The sequence below is a fragment of the Lepisma saccharinum genome, chromosome 14 (genome assembly GCF_977018435.1).
Source record: "Lepisma saccharinum chromosome 14, izLepSacc3.1, whole genome shotgun sequence".
Taxonomy (NCBI): Eukaryota; Metazoa; Arthropoda; class Insecta; order Zygentoma; family Lepismatidae; genus Lepisma; species Lepisma saccharinum.
In genome coordinates, this window is record NC_139242.1 from 79,749,461 (window position 1) to 79,768,269 (window position 18,809).

Here is an 18,809-nt window from a genome sequence, read left to right on the forward strand (position 1 = left end):
TGAGCGCCAATTCTTGCAGCTGCTTGAAATTATATTTTTAGACAATGCTGGGTAACCCCTGTTGCCACTTGTGGACACTTGTGGTAAAAAAAAAAAAGGTTTCCTTCATCGCGCTTCGAAATTCCATTCTCACAACGCAGATTCAACAACCAGTTTCCCCCTCCCCCTCCTCCCACCCCCTGCTTGCGCCCTCACGGAAAACTTTCATTTTGACATCGGATACTGATAAACAAGCTTCTTTGGAATGCAATTAGCAGGAGGGAGTGAAAAGCATTGCTTTAGAACAACAAAGCTGGTCTTTCTTTGTCGGCAAAATATTGACCTTGAAAAGAGACGCAAAAGAGAAGTCCCTTTTCCCGCCTTTCCCCCTTCATTTTCATGAAGACAAAAAAAAATGCAAAAAAAAACATTTCTGTTAAATACATGTGTTAGGAACAATATAAAAAAATAAAATCGAAATTCTAGCCAAAAATAGAAAAGTTATAACGTAAAAACTACGACCTTGACACAGCGTCTCGATCGAGACGCTTGGTCCCGTGAGGGTTACTTTTGGGTATCTCGATCGAGACGCTTGGGCAGCAAAAGTAAATAACTCTAAATAAATAATTTATAGAATAACAATTTTGTAAATATCAGAAACACTTTTGGTGAAAGTACATTACTCTCGTAATCATTTAATGGTCATTATTAGGTTCTAAGATAGGAAAATAAAGGAAATAAAATATATGTACTGATGGTGTGAAGCTCCTACGAAAAAAAAATGTAAACACAGGATTTCTCTTGATTTAAAATTCAATTGTATGAGCAAAAATAGCAAACATTTCGTGTAGAAAAATATACAAAATACTAACTATGTTAAACCATAAATAGTGTCAATATCATTAAACTGTAAATAAACATGGTAGCTGATATTTTTTGAACTATCATTAAAAAAAATCAAAATTCAGGTACAAAGACTACAAAAATATTTTTAAGTTACAATTATAGAGTACATCCAGAATGTTTTAGTTTCACTGGAAGAAAAGTTACTGAATTTATTATTAGTTTCATTAACAAACTCAACAAACATTTCCATAGGAGTTCGAGTATCAGAAACAGAAAACTGTATGTTTACGTATATTTATTTGCTTTAATCAAACTGTCCAAATCTTTTACAGGGCCATTTACTAGAAAAAGCCTTTCTGTAAAAACATATACCTATGTGCATGGTGCAAAAAAACCATGCAAGCAAGTTTTTAAATTATATTTTGCGGAACATACAAAAATTTACCTCTAAAACAGAATTTCACAGAACTGAGTTACTGTATTACGGAGAAGAATTTATCAAGAACAAATCAATTGTGTGTGAATTGGTTGATTGAGTTGGTGTTTTAAAGTCCACTTTATGCACATTACGGCTAATCTGGAATGGACCTACAGTTGGAAGTGGGATCCGAACCACTATGTGCCCCGACAGGGTATCGAACTCAGGACTACTTGATTACAAGGCGACGACGCTTACCCTACCACTGTACCATCGGGGAGGCACGTGTGGGGGTGTGAAGTGAGCAAATTTGGGAAGCTACATGAGAATACAGGCTCTGGCAATACAGAGTTCAATAAATTACAACGAAACGCTTGGCAATTGCTCGATTTTCGTAACATTAATGATACATTTGGTACATGTGTTATTAATGCTTTGAGCTACCTGTATGTAGAAACATAAAAAATGAACGAAAGAACAGAAGTAGTTAACGTTGTTCCTTCAAATATGAACAGAGTCGGAATGGGAACAATGGAAGTGTCCGTTGTTGACTGTTTAACCAGATGTTTAATCCTACACGTGTTTCTGTGTACTCGCGAAAATCCTGAAGTAGGTCAATCCCAGGGGGTGCTCGTTGCTATGTGAAGTACGTATGCATTACGTCATCTGGGAGGATCGGGTTTGACGGTGCTCGTTGCTATGTGCAGTAAGTTTGGTGCGGGGTACATTTAGCCAGCCCTGGCCCAAAACCATGGTAACGGTTGAAGTTTTTGCGTGCGATGACGTGTGACCGGCCAAGTGAATGCATCACTTCAATGTGAAGTCACGTGAAATGAGGGGTGTAAGGGGTGATTCCACGTAGTACATCCAACTGTCAACCTCACTTCCACGTTAGTGCACCCTGGACTGCGTTTTGCAGACGAACGAGGCTCTGGCGACTGGCACTCTGGCCAGTATAATTTTGTGTGTGTTGTCCTGTTTTTGGTCCTTGTGTGTGCTGAGTGCCCCTTTACAGCCTCAGCTTTTAACGAAAGTCAGAACATTTTAAGATTTTACTTATGCAACGTTAGAGTTGTTCTTTGTAAAGATAAGGGGCTGGACCCCGTATAACGTGACGGGTGCAAAATAGCCTAAGTGCTGGCGCACCCAAAATTTTAAAATCAAATCAAATCAAATCACGTGAAATGACAAAACGACAGTGTTGCAGTATGCAGATATTAAACACCAGAACAAGAACAATGTCTAGATTAGGATGTGTACTACAGGCTGTGGAAAAGGAGATGCTATAACCACTAACGCCGTCAAACTGTTGGGCGGGAACTTTACGTCACATATCATAAAGAAATAATAGGGTCTGAGCTTGCGATTAGTCCACTCAGAATTAGTTCACTTCATCAGATGATTTACTAAATCTCATCAATTTACATTGTCGAATTCATTATTTGAGTTTTTTTTTGGTTTAGGTTCAACATCGTCACCGAAGAGAAAATTATGCTCATTTCTTTGTTTTCCTTGACCCTGTACATCCAGGTGTGTTATGTACAGTGTACGTACAACTATAGATTGAATTGTATATGATTGTATCTTCTCCAAATATGATGTATAAAGAAACAAACTGCCGGAGAACTAAGTGAGGTGGGTGTACAATTTTATATTACTATTATAGTGAACCACAAGCAAAGAAACCTGCGCAGACTCGCGACTCCTGTGCACCGTACTCCAGTGTGGAGGGAAGGGGGAGAGTGGAGCATGCTCTCTTATAGCCCGAGTTGAACAGAAGAGGAGGAAGGTTCTTTTTCTTGTGGTCGCTCTTGTAAGTAAGGGGAACTGTGATTGGCCATTCATCTATTTTATCACTTCTTCATCATCTCAATTGACTTAAATGGCCGGAAGAGCAAAGTAAATTTATCAAATATAAATACAAACACGTACCGTTTAATAAATAACCAAAATGGAATGAAAAGTTAGCAGTTTGTATTTTTATTGCTTTATGTGAATATGTAAGGAAAAAGCGAGAGAGAATTGTACACCAATGGCAAAGAAATGGTAGGCGAAGTATTTACCAGGATTATACTCCCTACATTCCTGCTCATAATAAGGAGTCGAAGGCATCTTGCTTAAGGACATTTCTTCGATGTAAAACTAAAAGTTGACTTTTCAGATTACGTACATAATCTTCTGGGCAGAAATGCGCACTGCAGATTCTAGCATTAGCATGATTCACGTTAGCGTTCCCACACGAATCCAAAGCTCGGTGACCGAAGAATCCTTTTGAAAAACGTATATAACGTATATATTATGTTCAACGTACTTGGAAGATGTATCTTGTGCTGAACTAAAATAAATAATAATAACAAGTGCTGTGCGGTATCTCGAAAAGTCGGGACCGGGATCGGAAAGAAAAATTCTGTCCCTATCCCGACTACAGCAAATGACTTCCCTACTTTTCTGGATCCCGAGCAGTCGGGAAATACCGAATGGTCATTTTAAAGCGGTATTAAATCTTGACGTTTTCTGCATTACAAGTGTCTGGAACTTATCGGAAATTGTTAGTTTTCATTCCAGAAATGCAAAGAAAATCACTTAAGGTGAAAATGAGAATTTGAGATTTCCCGACTAGTCGAGAAATTGCGAATATTTCCCGTCCCGAATGTCGGGATTTAAAAAAAATTCCCGTTCCGATCAATAATATTCTGTCCCGAATAACAATAAATAACTATCTATATTTATTTTCAATTTGTCTGAAGCCACAAAATGTAAATGGGTGGAAATGCTAATTTGTGTACTCGATTTCGTGTGTTCAGTTTCTGGCATGGTTTCCTATCTGCATAGTGCAACACTAGCGCATAAATTTGGAATTCATTTCATGGATAAATTCACCTCTTACCGTCGTTTCGTCATCACGAGTAAACAACGGATTGGCCCAACCTATACTTCTAATAACCTTGCATTTAGCTACTAACACGTCGCAAAAATCTGAACAAGCAGGTTGTTGATTTCGTAGCGTTCGATTTATTTTTATTGTATTTTTGGGTACTATTATCGTATGGGTGAAACACCTACGAATCATATATTTCGGACTTCTTTACATTGCTAACGTGTTGCGGAACATTTCTTAAGGCGAAATAATGCATTTCTAACTAAGATAATGTTTATTTTCTCTATTTACGAGTACTTACTGTTACTTGTAGTTTCGAATCTGTAACACATTATGGCCGTGATAGCATACTGGTTTAGGGGGCGTTCTGAGAGTGTTTTGTCGATTTATGCAGTGGTGCAACCTCGTTCACCGGAAAATATCTACTTTCGTGCCCCTATTTGAAATTATGCTAATACGTCGCATTTACGTGTAGAACTTGTAAAATAACCTTGCGATTTACCACGTTCATTGTCCATACACAGCAATTCGGAACCATCTTTCTTTCGCAAATCGTTAATGCTCTTCCTTTACGCACAACACTCTTGCAACCTTGAATATTGACGTCAGACGAGGAATGCCTACGTGGTTAGGTTAGGCCTGTTAGGTTAGGTTCCATTAGCATAAATACAAAGAAAAAATAATATTTTCGCTAAGAGACGCGTTACCTTTGTATTGCCTAACATGAAAAAAGTCTCTCCTGTGACGTCAGAACACAATGTTGCTAGAATGTTGTGCGATAAGTGACACCCATTCGGGTCGGAACCATCTTTCTTTCGAAATTTGTTAATGCTCTTCCTTTACGCACAACCATCTTGCAACCTTGAATATTGACGTCAGACGAGGAATGCTTACGTGGTTAGGTTAGGCCTGTTGGGTTAGGTTCCATTAGCATAGATACAAAGAAAAATTATTATTTTCGCTAAGAGACGCGTTAGCTTGTATTGCCTAACATGAAAAAGATCTTTCCTGTGACATCAGAACACAATGTTGCTACAGTGTTGTGCGATAAGTGACACCCATTCAGGTAGGAACCATCTTTCTTTCGTAATTCGTTAATTCTCTTCCTTTACGCACAACAATCTTGCAACCTTGAATATTGACGTCAGACGAGGAATGCCTACGTGGTTAGGTTAGGCCTGTTAGGTTAGGTTCCATTAGCATAAATACAAAGAAAAATTGTAAAAACAACTCTCTCCTGTGACGTCCGAACACAATGTTGCTACAATGTTGTGCGATAAGTGACACCCATTCGGGAAAAATGGCTTGTTCCGAACTCGACAGGTGGTTCTAGTGAAAACACGGCGAGTCTGAAACACTGGCTACGGGGTTGCATCGTCTTAACACACGGAACATTGCACACTCATGCAAAAAGCAAATGGCGGGAGCAGAAACAGCGTGTCGGACAGAGATTTTCGCAGAAAACAAAACGCATTCACATTAAAATGAATCAAATCTACATTCAGGAACTTCCAAAACGCTCAAGAAAATGATTTCCGTAAGTACTTTCTCCTGTAAATTTGAAGGAAATTTGAAGGAATCCGTTTTACCCATACGATAATTTTACCTATTTTTGTACTTTTAGACTGCAATCATGTCTAATTGTGCTGTAGCAAGCTATGAAAACTATAACCAGAAAACTAAAGGAAATGACATAAAATATCATAGATTTCCAGTCGATAATTGCGTAAGTAAACAATGGATTCATTCTTGTAGACGAAATGTAAAAAATGCAAGTGTGCAGTGCCAGTTATTGTGAAGAAGACTATGTGCGAGATCTAAAAGCAGAATTTCTGTATTTTCCACCAAAGAACGTGCTGAAGCCAACTGCAGTGCCATCGCTAAAATTACATCCAATTACTTTAGTACCAAATAATTGAGGAAATGGTGTAGTTCTCCTAAACACTTATCTTCACAATATGCTTCGCTTGTAGGACGTGCTGATAAGGTTTGCAGATCTGTACGCTACGAAAGACACTCAATAAGGAAACGTGCCCTAAACAGGCTAAAGACTATGCTGCCAAAAAAGTGAAAAATATATAGACCTTGGTATATACACAAACTGCAAGCAATGTTTCGTTGTTGGAAAACATATTCGATCTATTACAAAGGAGAAATACACATCTGCATAATGAAGCAAATAAATTAAAGATTACAAACAACCTCTTTCAACCGCTTTGACCAAATAAAAAAGTTCAAAATCTAGAACGTAACCTAACCGACAGTACTACAAGAGTTGTCATCAATATTTTGAAAATGTGTTCAACTAGTGCGAAGTACGTAGTGAGCCTAACTGATTTGTTAAGTACATTTTATGTAAGTCGGATTTATAATTATTAACAATTTCATTTAACACAGACCGATGTTGATTGTGATTTGTATGTTCATATTATTGTGAAAAACGTTGTCGGAAATGGGCATTTCGAAGATCGTGTACTAACTTTCACGCTATTCGAAATGAACTTCACTTAGTACATCTTCAATTCGAGTTACATAGCGTTGTATGCACGATGGTAAATATTGCATAAGTGAATATTACACCCATCATTAAAATGTTTGCAACTTTGTTCAATTTTGGTATTTCACAAATATATTGTGAATAATTTTGTACCCTTGTACTCAATATAAACCAATGGATGTTACATTATTTCTTTGTAGAACATTTCTGTCAAAAAGAGCAAGATCTAAGATTAGTGTAATGCAAGTTACTTCGTTAATGTATAAATGTGTGTCGCATATCAGCCTTGGAGTATATTTTCCGGTTATACAACTCAGACACGCATGGAAATAGATAATCTGCGGACAAAGTCCTTTAACGAATAATGATTCGTACAGTTGCACGGTCAATCATTGTGAAGTTCATGTAATTTTTCTCCTTTATTGTTTAATTAAACTAAGATATTTTCATCGATATTCTCAAAGCGTTTCATTTACCGTGTGATCAAAAATCTATTTCTATAGACTTGAATTAGTAGGTTAAGACATTCAAGTTTGATGTTCCTAGTACTCATCAAGTATTTCGAGTAGGTTAACTTAGTTAAATTAGTACTTGTACACTTTGGCTCGTCTTCTGCACGCGTTTGTATGTAAAGTTCTTAATACGAAAAAATACTTTTTAGAACTATGACAACGATAACTTGCAGCCAAATTTGAACCAGAGAAATTAAAAATATCTGCAAATTACAAACTGGAATTGCGTTTTCAAAGTCTGAAACTACTATCTTACACACTATTTCATCATTCTTCCTCCACATAAAACTTTTCAAAAAATTTTTGCTTGTAGAACTTTGATCCGTACGAAAATTATTGTACAGTAAATAAATATATGAAGAAGGTTGGAAATTCTTTCGAATTTAGAGTAAGTATCAAATGCAGAGTAAAATTTTATCTAGATTGTATATTGCTTCTTTCATTTGATAACTTCAAAAATAAAGTTACATTATGGTGAATGGTAAAGATTGGATTTTAAGTATATCAGTATAATTTTAATACTTTCTGATGTTATGTAAAATTTGAAATGTTCCTGGAAATGATTGCAACGTTCTGAATGAATAAGAAGGAAATATTTAGTCAGAAAACTAAATATTAGGCATTTGTACTGACTTGTGTTAAATGTTGTAAATAGATTATACCGGACTACTATCGGATTAGAAATTACGGATATTCAAGTTTGGACTCCAATTAAAAGTTAATCAGTAGAACCACATAAAAACGAGTTACATCAAAATTCAGCTTATTCAATTCTGTGTCAATCTATAGTTACCAATTTATTTTTTTATTATGCCTTCTATTTTTATTATCGTGAGAACAAGATAGAATTATTTTTTAGTTTGGCAAACTATCGCTCTCTTTGAGATTCTATAAATAAAGAACGGGTGTTTTTTATTTATAGATTATATATTATATAATTTATTTATTTATTATCCAAACTCTAATATCCATAATTTATAATCCGATAGTACTCCTGTGACGTTCTATGAGCCCGTAGTACCTCGGAGGACTCTGTCGATCTCCTTGGCGTAGTGCTTAGCACATCGCGCTTCGACGCCAGGGGTCCCGGATTCGAATCCAATCGGGCAAGATATTGATTTGTCCTTAATGGGAAAATTGAGAATTTAGTAAATGTGATAGTATATGTGAAAACAAATATTGATTGATTGATTTGCTTCATTTTACTTCGCTTCTTGTGCCACTTTTGGCTAATTTGCGAAGATAGGGATGAGTGATGAAATGATGAATGAACACTCACAAACATCCATGCCCAAGCCAGGATTCGAACCCAAATCTCTGGCGTTGAAGTGCGATGTGTTAACCACTACGCCAAGGAAGCCGGCTTGTGGAAACAAAGAAAGAGATAGAAAAGGGGGGACTACCTCTTATGGGTTTTCCTTTCATATTTAAAAAAAAGACAGAAAAGCAAAAATAAACCAAATCTGTCAATCAATTCTTTCCTTGTAACTCTTTCACTATGCAATTCTTCTTTAGCATGCAACGTTTCTTATTAAAATCATAATACGATTTATGAAATGATGAATTCTGAAATTCTAATTAGAACACGGACAACCTTCTTTGTAATATATCGATCATGTTTCAGAAAAATGAATTTTTACAATACTTTTGCATGTGCAATTTCCCCCTCTTTTAAAAGTAGCATGTTTTAATTATGTTACTAATCATTAAAGAAATACCTCAATACCTTCCCGAGGTATGATAATTAATATTTACCCCTCAAAGTAATGAAACACTTTCCCTCTCTGAAACTCGCATAGAAATGATAGCGGCCGTTTGCTTCTGCCCAGCCCCGAACGAACATAACCGAAGGGGCACCGAGCATAACCGATCCTCCCACATGACGTCACGCGTTCGTGCATGATCGGCAATTTTCGGATGGCGCTACCTTATAGTATATTAAGTTACCTTGGGTCAATCCGGCAACAGAGCGTCACTACCAGGGCGGGTGATTCCACGCCGGTTGCTAGCGCGTCCCGACTGTAAGTTTCTTGGGTGTTCAGCAAAATATAAGTTTCCATTGATTTTGTATCAATATTGAGTGAGAAAACTATATTTTGTGATTCCTTAACACATATATTTATATACTGGTGCAATTGTATAATAGTTGGATATATTTGGTGGTTGTGGGGTTGTTCTTTTGTTGAAGGTTCAAACGGTGACGAAGAATATGTGCATACAGCTAAGTGTGTATAATTCTTCTATATATCGAATTGCTATTTTTAGAATAGGTCTCACAGGTGAGAAAATATTTTTTTTTATAAGCAGAAGGACGTTCAACATCTAAATAACCTTTAAGCTTCATTTCTGTTTGTTAGTTAGTTCCTCATTCGAGTACCGCGAATATTAGTGTTAGCAATGTTCTCTCATTCGTGTCATAATTATACAGTGCCTTTCACGGCCGAGGTGGCCGTGGAGCGGCGGAAAGCGCGCCGGAAAGTAGGAACGCGTGTTCCTGCAAACTGGATGCAACATCCGCGTAACTGGAACCGCTAGCTATGTAATTAAATAAGCTCGTACAATTGCATTGACAGTTACAATTAAAATGAACACATACCGTGTTACAAAAGGTGTTTAAAATGATGTCGTCCAGTATCCAACATATTTATAGGAAATTTTCGCTAACACGTATCGGTTCCTCTTTCGAAATTGCTTCAATTTATTTCTTCATGTTTTCTGATCACTGTGTCTGTGTGAAACAGGAACATGTGGGAATTCTGCTGCAAAACGCATTCTAACTTCCCTACAAGAATTCGTAATGACGTAAGAGTTATATATAAAAATTGGTTGTTTAAAATTGTACGGATAGCTTGGCAACATTAGACTGCAGAAAGAAACTGGTAATACATAAACTAAAACAAACCAATCTAAAACACTTGTTAACAATTTAACACTTCACAAACACGTGCAAACTGGACAACAGCTGTCTGGATACTGAAGCACTGACGTGTCCAATGCCGAGGTGAGCGTACAGTTGTGGGTTTAATTGCGGGCAGATGTGCTCTTACTTTTCGACGCGCTAGCCGCCACCCAACGGCCACGTCGGCCGTGAAAGGCAGTGTATACGTATATCCTTATCGCTAAAAATTCCGAGAGAGAGAAATACGACGCTATGAAATCAAGGAGTTAACAAACTATGAATTAGAAATATTAAAATTGAGCTCCACACCCATGGGCGTAGCTTGGAATTTAACTTTAGGGGGTCACAATTGAACTCGCCGCTTAACTTTTTTGGGGAGGATTAAAAAGTTTTCTAGGCCATAAAAATAGCGTCCAAGATTATTTTTATTTTGTGAAACAACTGTCACATTTGTGAAATCATAAAAATTGCTCCTCTGGTCCGAAGAGGTCAATAAAAGTACCATTGACTTGTAAATGTTAATAAACCTGAAAATTTTAGACGACCAATGCTCCACTTGCTTCCGACATTCTCATTTGCGAAACCAGTCCTCTTCTATTGCCTTCACTTCAGTTACTTTTGTATTTGAGACTATTTCCTGATGTCAAATATTTACGGAAAGAATTTATGACTGTCGTAGCATTCGCACAGCAAGCCCATCTTGTTACAGATAGGATCCTTAAAGGAATAAGTTTCTATCCTGCATCTCTTAAGATGCTTTCGAAGATACCATGCCTTGTTGGACTACTTGCAATTAAGCTATATATGTATTACATTATTAAAAAAAGATCACACTTTTTAAGTTATATGTGACTTTAAATTAATATCTTAGGTTCAGACTCAAAACAACTACACATAATTTATTAATTTCCAAGTATGAGCTATTTATTCGCCAGCCACATTAAGCAACACAGCTCACAACTCCCAGCTAACGAGTGTTAATAACAAGAAATTTCCTACAAAACTGAGTGGAATAGTTCAATTATATACAAAGTAATACAAGCAACCCCCTCTCCCGTAGTTACTTGGAGATGTATCGGCTTAAAAATAGATAACATTCTTTTAGAGTATAATATTATAACTGCATTAAGATTGCATTGCATTTCTAAGTAAAGGATTAGGGGTGGGACAGTCGGCCACCCTTGCCTCCCCGTGGCACGTCTATGAAAATGAAGCTTAAAGGTTCGTTAGGTGTTGAACGTCCTCCTACATATAAAAATGTATTTTCGCACCTGTTAGACCTATTCTTAAAAATAGTGATTCAATTTTTGTGGCACGTTTGGTGAGTTATGATCGGCCAAATGTAAGTTTCTTAATGGAAAATATTGAGTGAGTTTTTCCTATTTTTGGTCGAAATGCGTCTAACCTACTATAATAATCTTGTGGAGAAGGGAGCCAGAGATGTTTTGTGGGGCTTCAGTCCCCTAGCCCGCCTGGAACGCCGTCCCTGATAAGGTGGACATAAGGGAATAAGAGCGAATGTTCTGAGGGAAAGTGACTCACTAGATGGACAGTTTGATTCAGATGGTCATTGATACCCATCACTGTAACATTTGTAAGAGTGCAGTGTAAAAATTAAAAATACTTTCAATCACCAGTTACTTTATTTGCAAAAGGAACTAATTTTCCAATTGTCTCTGCAATAAACGTAGTGTTACCCTGTAATCAATGGGTCCCGGGTTCGATACCCAGTGAAAGCACATGGTGGTTCAGATCCTATTTTAAATTGTGGGTCCAGTCCGATTAACTTCTCTGTGCATAAAGAGGACTTAAAACGATTATTATTATTATTATTATTATTTTATTGGTGCACATGTAACATTGAAATTTCCGGTATTTGGAATATTATTTATTTTGTCCTGTATATTTATTTTTTTAAAAACTGAAACATGCAATTCGTAGTTTTATATACAATCTCAATTGTTTGCAAATATATTTATAACAAAAAACAATATAGGCCTATGTATATAATTAATCGTAATAATTGAGGATATGGTGTTTTAGACCTTTAATTTAACCGATCAACAAGGTAATTTTTCTCGTGTGACCCACGAAGGGTTAATCGGAACTGAACCTATAGTTTAAAGAATCCATACCACTGTGCAACTTTCCTCCACAGGGGATCGAACCTCGGACCCCTTGATTCAAATACAACAGCGGTACTGATACACAGTGAAGGCGCTTCGTGGTGCGGCACCCGGGGAAAATGTCTGGAGGGGAAGGGGGCAAGACAATATTGCAAAAGGGGCAGTTATATTACTTGGACACGGTGTATACCAGTGCATGAACCGAAAGAAAGTCATTACGGAAAAGTCAAGTTGTATATTGGTCCTTTCGGTCCCCTTGCTTTTAATAAGCAAAGAATAACAATAGTCGGTGGCCTTTTCATGTTTCACACGCAGGTGCCTTCTTTTCCCTTTCGCCCGACCACAAACGCTGCCGGCGAGAAGTGACAAATGGTTACCAGAAACTGTACAATCGCGTTCACTGCGCAATCTCATTGTCTGTAATTTTATCAATAATAATAATAATGTCTTTATTGAGAGGGTGTGTTTCGGCCTCGCGGGCTGTTCTTACAACAATGACCATTATACTACAGCGCCTTGAATAACGTAGTGTGGAAAACGACCCAAGAAACTGGTTCCCCAGACGGATGAGAAACATAGATGGCAGTGCGATCAGTGTCGGTGCTAATTTTCTTATGAAAGTAATGCGGCTTTGTTAGTTTTTAGAATATATTATGTAGATTTGTTTGTCTTGAAAGGCGGTAAGTGAATTGATGGAAACAGTTATATTTGTGGAGTGATTTGCAGTCACGAAATGGCATTAATTTGGAAAGAAAAGTAAAATAAAATGAATAAATAAATAGCATGCGTGCATAACACATGAAGAAATATCGCAATGTGATTCCGGACGTTAGGTCTTGGACTGTGTATTAGAGTTTATTTTTCTGAGTTTATTTTTCTATGTTATTAGAATATAATTAGTATCCTGAGAGATATTTTTCATACCGAGGCAACAATTCACAAGTGTCTCTTGAAAGCGAGCAGTCTGTAATCAATGGAGCTTTTCGAACCGTAGAGACACAAGCTCTCACTGCACAGTTTCCTCAAGGAGATTTTAGACCAAAGCGACACGCGACAAACGATACGAGGATTTCACACCAAAGCGACACGTGTCCTTCGGTCCAAGGCAACTTTCATACCGAAGTGAGACGCGACACATGTTGCTTGGAAACGAGCCAGTCAAGAGCAACATTTCACATTGTAAAGGCATGACGGGCAGCACAGGCCAGCGTTCGGTTGTTGAAATCCTCAAGCAATAAGTGTCGCGTGCCGCTTTGGTGCGCAATATTCCTAAAGTAAGACACTCATTGCATTGTACATGCACGAACAACAAACCACGGCAACACGTTGCAAGCTATTGAGGAAATTGCCCAGTTTGAGCGAGATACAAGCCACAAAGCGACACGTGTGGCTTATCGTGTCGCCTAGATCTGTTGTTCGCACAATTAGCAGCAAACGCTTGCTATTAGACTGAAGTGCCGCTTCAAGGCTGTCGCTTGTCACTTAGTTGGGAACTTCCCCTGTAGCGCGTCGCTTCGGTCTGAGCACCCTTCCTTTAAGGAGCTTTCCGACCGAAAAAACAAGTAGCATGCGAATACGACATATGAACGTGTCGTTTGCTGTTTCGACCGTAATGCGCAATGAATGCTATTTTACAGTCTGGTAGTGTCTGTGTCACTAGTCACATCAGTGTAACATCCCGTGTCGCTTGTTCCATTGGTCTGAAAGTTTCCTTATACTCATGTCGATGGCACTCCCCTTGTCGTTTCATGCAATCATCATTATCATCATTGCCGCGATTAGTTTAAAGCGGAAGAAAATAGACAGTACATATTAAAAATATAAATGCTCCAGTGTGTATATCTTTAAAAGAAATGATGATGATGATAATAAAAATGAACCTAATTCATACATAAATATTTAGTTACCAAGAGCATTCCACGCGTATTTTTTCTCCCGCATTATTAATGAAAGTATAACGATAACAGGACGTGGTCGATTGTCTAGAATGTTCGTTAATATCTTCGCGACCACTGTACCAAATATCATAGCAATTATCATATTCATAGAAATGCTTCATGTAAAAGAATCAGACGTTGCAGCGATAGCTTCATTTACTTCCATTATAAGCAGACGAATGCCATGCATCGAGACCAACACCAGCGCCTCTAGCGGTATCATTTTCGAGTGGAACCAGCCAGAGAGGTCAGAACAGTGCCGGTTTCCACACTACGTTATTCAAGGCGCTGTAATCATACATTGGTAGCACGATAGCACTTTATAATTTACGGTAGCCCATCTCAAAATATTCGGGATTAGATGATGTCAAAAAATGATTTTCCCGTCGATATTTTTGCGGTCGATGTTTTTGCCGTCGATGTTTTTGGCGTCGATGTTTTTGCCGTCGATGTTTTGTCGGTGATGATTTGACGCTACACCATCCCAATTTACCGGAGCTCACTAGCCAGCTATGTTCGAGAAAAAGTAATTCCAAGTTTCGAAGCTTGTTAAGCTTCACCTCGTGAGGTAAAGATATTGACAAATGCGAATTAGGCTCTCGACTCCAGGGACGGATTGGTTTGCGGGACGCACTACGGCTGCAGGAGTCCTGTGTTCGAATCCCTGTTAAGACGTGTATGTTTGTGTTTGCCTGTCCTGAAGTCCAGAATGAAGAATGAATAATATGGAGTTAAATTGATATTATGTTGAGGTGGAAAAAAATGAAGAAAATGTGGCAATGAATCAGTTTCACGCGCTGAAGATTCTGGTCTCGATTCCGGTTGAATTATTTCTTTTTTATTTTATTAACTGGAGAAAATATTTATCGAATTTTATAAGCTGCTAAAATTCGCCTTTTATTTGCTGGGCGAATTGTCGAAAAATACTTTGTTTTCCATAGTTTTGCATTGATTGTGAATAGATTATTTTTGTGTTTTGTTCCTTGAATTTTTTTCGAAACGAAAATGTATTTCTTTCGCTACACATACTATTTTGTCGAATATACACATGGATAATTTATTTGTTTGTTTCTACAATGATGACCAAAATTAAAGAAAGCTTAAGTCATAAATAATTTTAATAAATGAAAAGAAGTATTTTCCCAAAAACATTTCAATAAAATTTTATTGAATAGGATGAAAGGAAACGTAATAAATACTTTGGTCTTATACCACAAGCATTATTCCACATACAGCATATCAGTACATAAAGAATTTCCCCACGTTTTCTCCCTTAATAGGCCTTAACACTTATTTGTAGTATTAGCCGCAGTTAACGCAAACATGGCGTTCACTGGTGAACAGAAGGCTCTCTTCTGCGTATTAGAATACACTGAATATGAGTCCGTTGTGACGGTACAACGAAGATTTCGTTCGAAATATCGAACGGCACCTACAGATACGACAATTCGTGCGTGGTGGAACACGTTCAAAGAGACTGGCTACCTGCGCGATGCAGAACGATATGTTTGGACGTGTATGCCAGAAACTTGATTTCAAGATTGAGGTCTGCTCCGTGAGCAGGAGTGCACATATCGAGCACCTATAGGGTAGGTACCAAACTTGAGGAGATTCTTTTTGTACTGATGTGCACCTTTTTACTGTATTAGTAGTTTTTGTACAGTGCTCTTCATGGTCGAGTGGTCCGTGGAGCGCTCCCCTTCGCTCCACGGACAACTCGTCCGTGAAATGCATTGTACTATAAACGTTAAAAACTCGGGAAAAAATGATGAAACACCACGTATAAAAGTAATCATGCCTATATGACGATTTCTATGATATCACACTGTAGAAACAATTGATGCATAAGTATTCTATTTATTCTTGAATTAGCATACCTGGCAAATAACCCTGTGTGGATTATAATTTGCGGCACAGACTACAGTCTCTGTGAGAAGCATGAATGCAGATGGAGGCGCAACAACATTGCAGGTGTCGGATGTTGCCGTAATAAGTAGATTAAATTGCAAAATATCTGGATACTGACCGGGCTCAACTAATCCCCAACCTGCTGCAACACATGGTTCTCCTGTTAAAGAGTAGGAAAATAATTAATCTAATGCAATAATAACAAAACATATAAATTAATCATCAAAGTTTACTAACACTTTTTTGGAAATTGTACCTCCTGATTAGTGGCAAACACTGCGTTCCAAGGAGGGTTAGCAAAAGGTAGTAGAAAAAATCCACCCACTCACTCCTCAATCCCACCGATAAATACAGATTTACTCCCCTTTCGTGCCGCGTTCTAATCAAGGTGTCCCGGGTTCGATACCCGGTGGAGGCACAAGTGGTTCGCATCCCACTTTAAACTGCAGATCCAGTTCCGATTAGCCTTACTGTGAATAAAGTGGACTTAAAACACCAAGTCAACTCAACTCAACTTTCGCCGGAAACAAATATAATATCTTACCTAAGCACAATTATCGGCAAAATGGAAATTCCCGTTTCACCGAATAAATTGAAGGGAAGGAATTTTCCCTACGCTGGGAAATTTAAGGAACTGAAGTTCAAGACAGTTTCAAAGATGTCAGAAACTAATTGTGCATTTTCGTTGGCTGATGAAAGTAAATGTTAAGAAGGTTTGGATAATTGAAAACTTAGCAACTCTAATGTTCAATCATGCATTCATCTCTTCTTGCCTTAATACGAGTCAAAAATTATCTACACTTTTCACCATAACTTTATTTAGGTTGGCCACACTGTCCACAGCTCTCGCATCCTGATAAGTGGTACTCTTGTGGTTACGTGGCCGAGGTTTCATATTTTTCGCTCCATTTTTCTTTCTTTTGTAACAGAGTGAACATGGCAGTGCTGGTGGTAATGTCCGCCAAGGGAAAACAGAGACCAGTGATCTGAAGCTTGTCGTGGACGATTTTGCACACACAACCATGACTAACAGTGGCGTGCACAGAATTTTCGAAAGGGGATGGGTTTATGTATACTTTTTTTAGTAGTCGGTTCTCATTTTGCCATTTTACCCTACCATTGACGTTCTTTTTGTTTAAGAATTCTGGGCCAAATGGGAGGGGTTATAACCCCAACCAATCCTCCCCCCCTCAGGCATGCCATTGATGACCAATTTGCAGAGAGCATGCCACCTCATCGGCTGCCATCCTGTGACCTATCTGTTCCTCAGAATCATCTCTTGAGCTTGCTGAATCTTTCCATCAGTGGTGGAGGTTGATTAGCGTCCTGCTTTCGCTTTGTGCTTCCCGCTTGTCCGGTCATTTTTAAATCTCTCGATCCACTCATATACACTTCTACGCAGTAGGGCACTGTTCCCGTATTGTACTGAAAGCCTAAGGTGAAAATCAGCCCCGGACACACCTTCGGAGCAGAGAAACGGATCATTGTTCTCTGCTCTGCGTTGGTGCACACTGCCAGCAGAGCGACCATGTTCACTCTGTTACAAAAGAAAGAAAAATGGAGCGAAAAATATGAAACCTCGGCCACGTAAACACAAAAGTACCACTTATCAGCATGCGAGAGCTGTGGACAGTGTGGCCAATGTAAATAAAGTTATGGTGAAAAGTGTAGATAATTTTTGACTTACCCTCGTAGGAACTTTTGTTCTCTCCAAGCTTTTGTTTTATGCCATGTTTCATGTCAGCACAAAATCTACATAATTAAATATTACCTTTCATTTGATACATTTCTATCCGGATTCTTTCCATTTTAATCCTTTTTTCAGCTTGTCTTAGACAGTTTCCCAGCAATTTTTTGCCTCTTTCTTAATAACTTCTTTCGCCAACTCTTTGTAGCACAGTTCTTACGTGGTCTATCACACGATCCATTCTTCGCCATAGCCACATTTCTAAAGCTTCTGGTCGCTCTTCCTCACTTCTTCGTAAGGCCTTCGTTTCTGCACCACACAACACTCCACAAAACACTTAAATATTCTCCTTCTTAGTATAACCGATTGTTGTAGGACTTATCGGCGAGAGTTGGCTTCTATTAAAAAGACTTCACACCCCTCTTAAATAATAGACTGAGTCTCAAAGACAATGGAAAATAAGCGCTCGTGAATTTCGGGCTAAGGTTTGTTGCAACAGTCGGCGAAAGAGAGTTACAGCGTCTGGTTTTTGTGGTTAATGTCCGCGCGCGTTGCTGGAAAAACGTGAAAAGTTTGCAGCCGTTCGAGCTGTTGACATTTTTAGATTTCGTCACCGCGGTACACAAAAGTGCATGGATAGTTCGAGCCCAAAACAGAACACGAATGGTGAACTCGTAGTTTGAAAGACGAAAAGACTTGTAGTGTTATGAATCGGCGAGAGGTGGCTTCTACCGCAACTTTTTAAGGATACAGACAGGAGGAATGAAGAGGAAGGGCCAACCAGTAGTTGAAGAATATAAGTGCTCAGTGATTTTGATAGTGATTCTTCTTAAGTGTTGAGAGCTCTCAAATATATGGCCTTTTTAGCGTCGATCATTACGAAGTTGAAAGTACAGCGCTGAACTATACAACCGTGAGTAATATTTTTCAATGTGTTATATTAGGTTCTATCTTGTGTTAGTTTTCAAGTATGGTTACATTTTTGAATCTTCACCGATACAATCGGGGCACTCTCCGTAAATTCCTGTATCTGAATCTTTCAGTATAAATCATATGAAAGAGACTTACCAAAAACCTCCTTCATAATTGTTTAATGTTAATTAGAACTTCAGAAATAAAAGT

At 38.2% G+C, this 18,809-nt stretch overlaps 1 protein-coding gene across 3 annotated transcripts in view; it reads right to left on the bottom strand.

Annotated features, from left to right (window-relative positions):
- Window positions 1-18,809, bottom strand: part of LOC145998629 (complement factor D-like) — a 94,612-nt gene that overhangs the window by 18,455 nt on the left and 57,348 nt on the right. For all 3 annotated transcript variants that reach the window (XM_083135089.1, XM_083135088.1, XM_083135087.1), the window contains one exon: window positions 15,970-16,160. In XM_083135089.1, coding sequence (XP_082991215.1) covers window positions 15,970-16,160 — 191 coding nt within the window. The remainder of the gene's footprint in view (window positions 1-15,969; window positions 16,161-18,809) is intronic.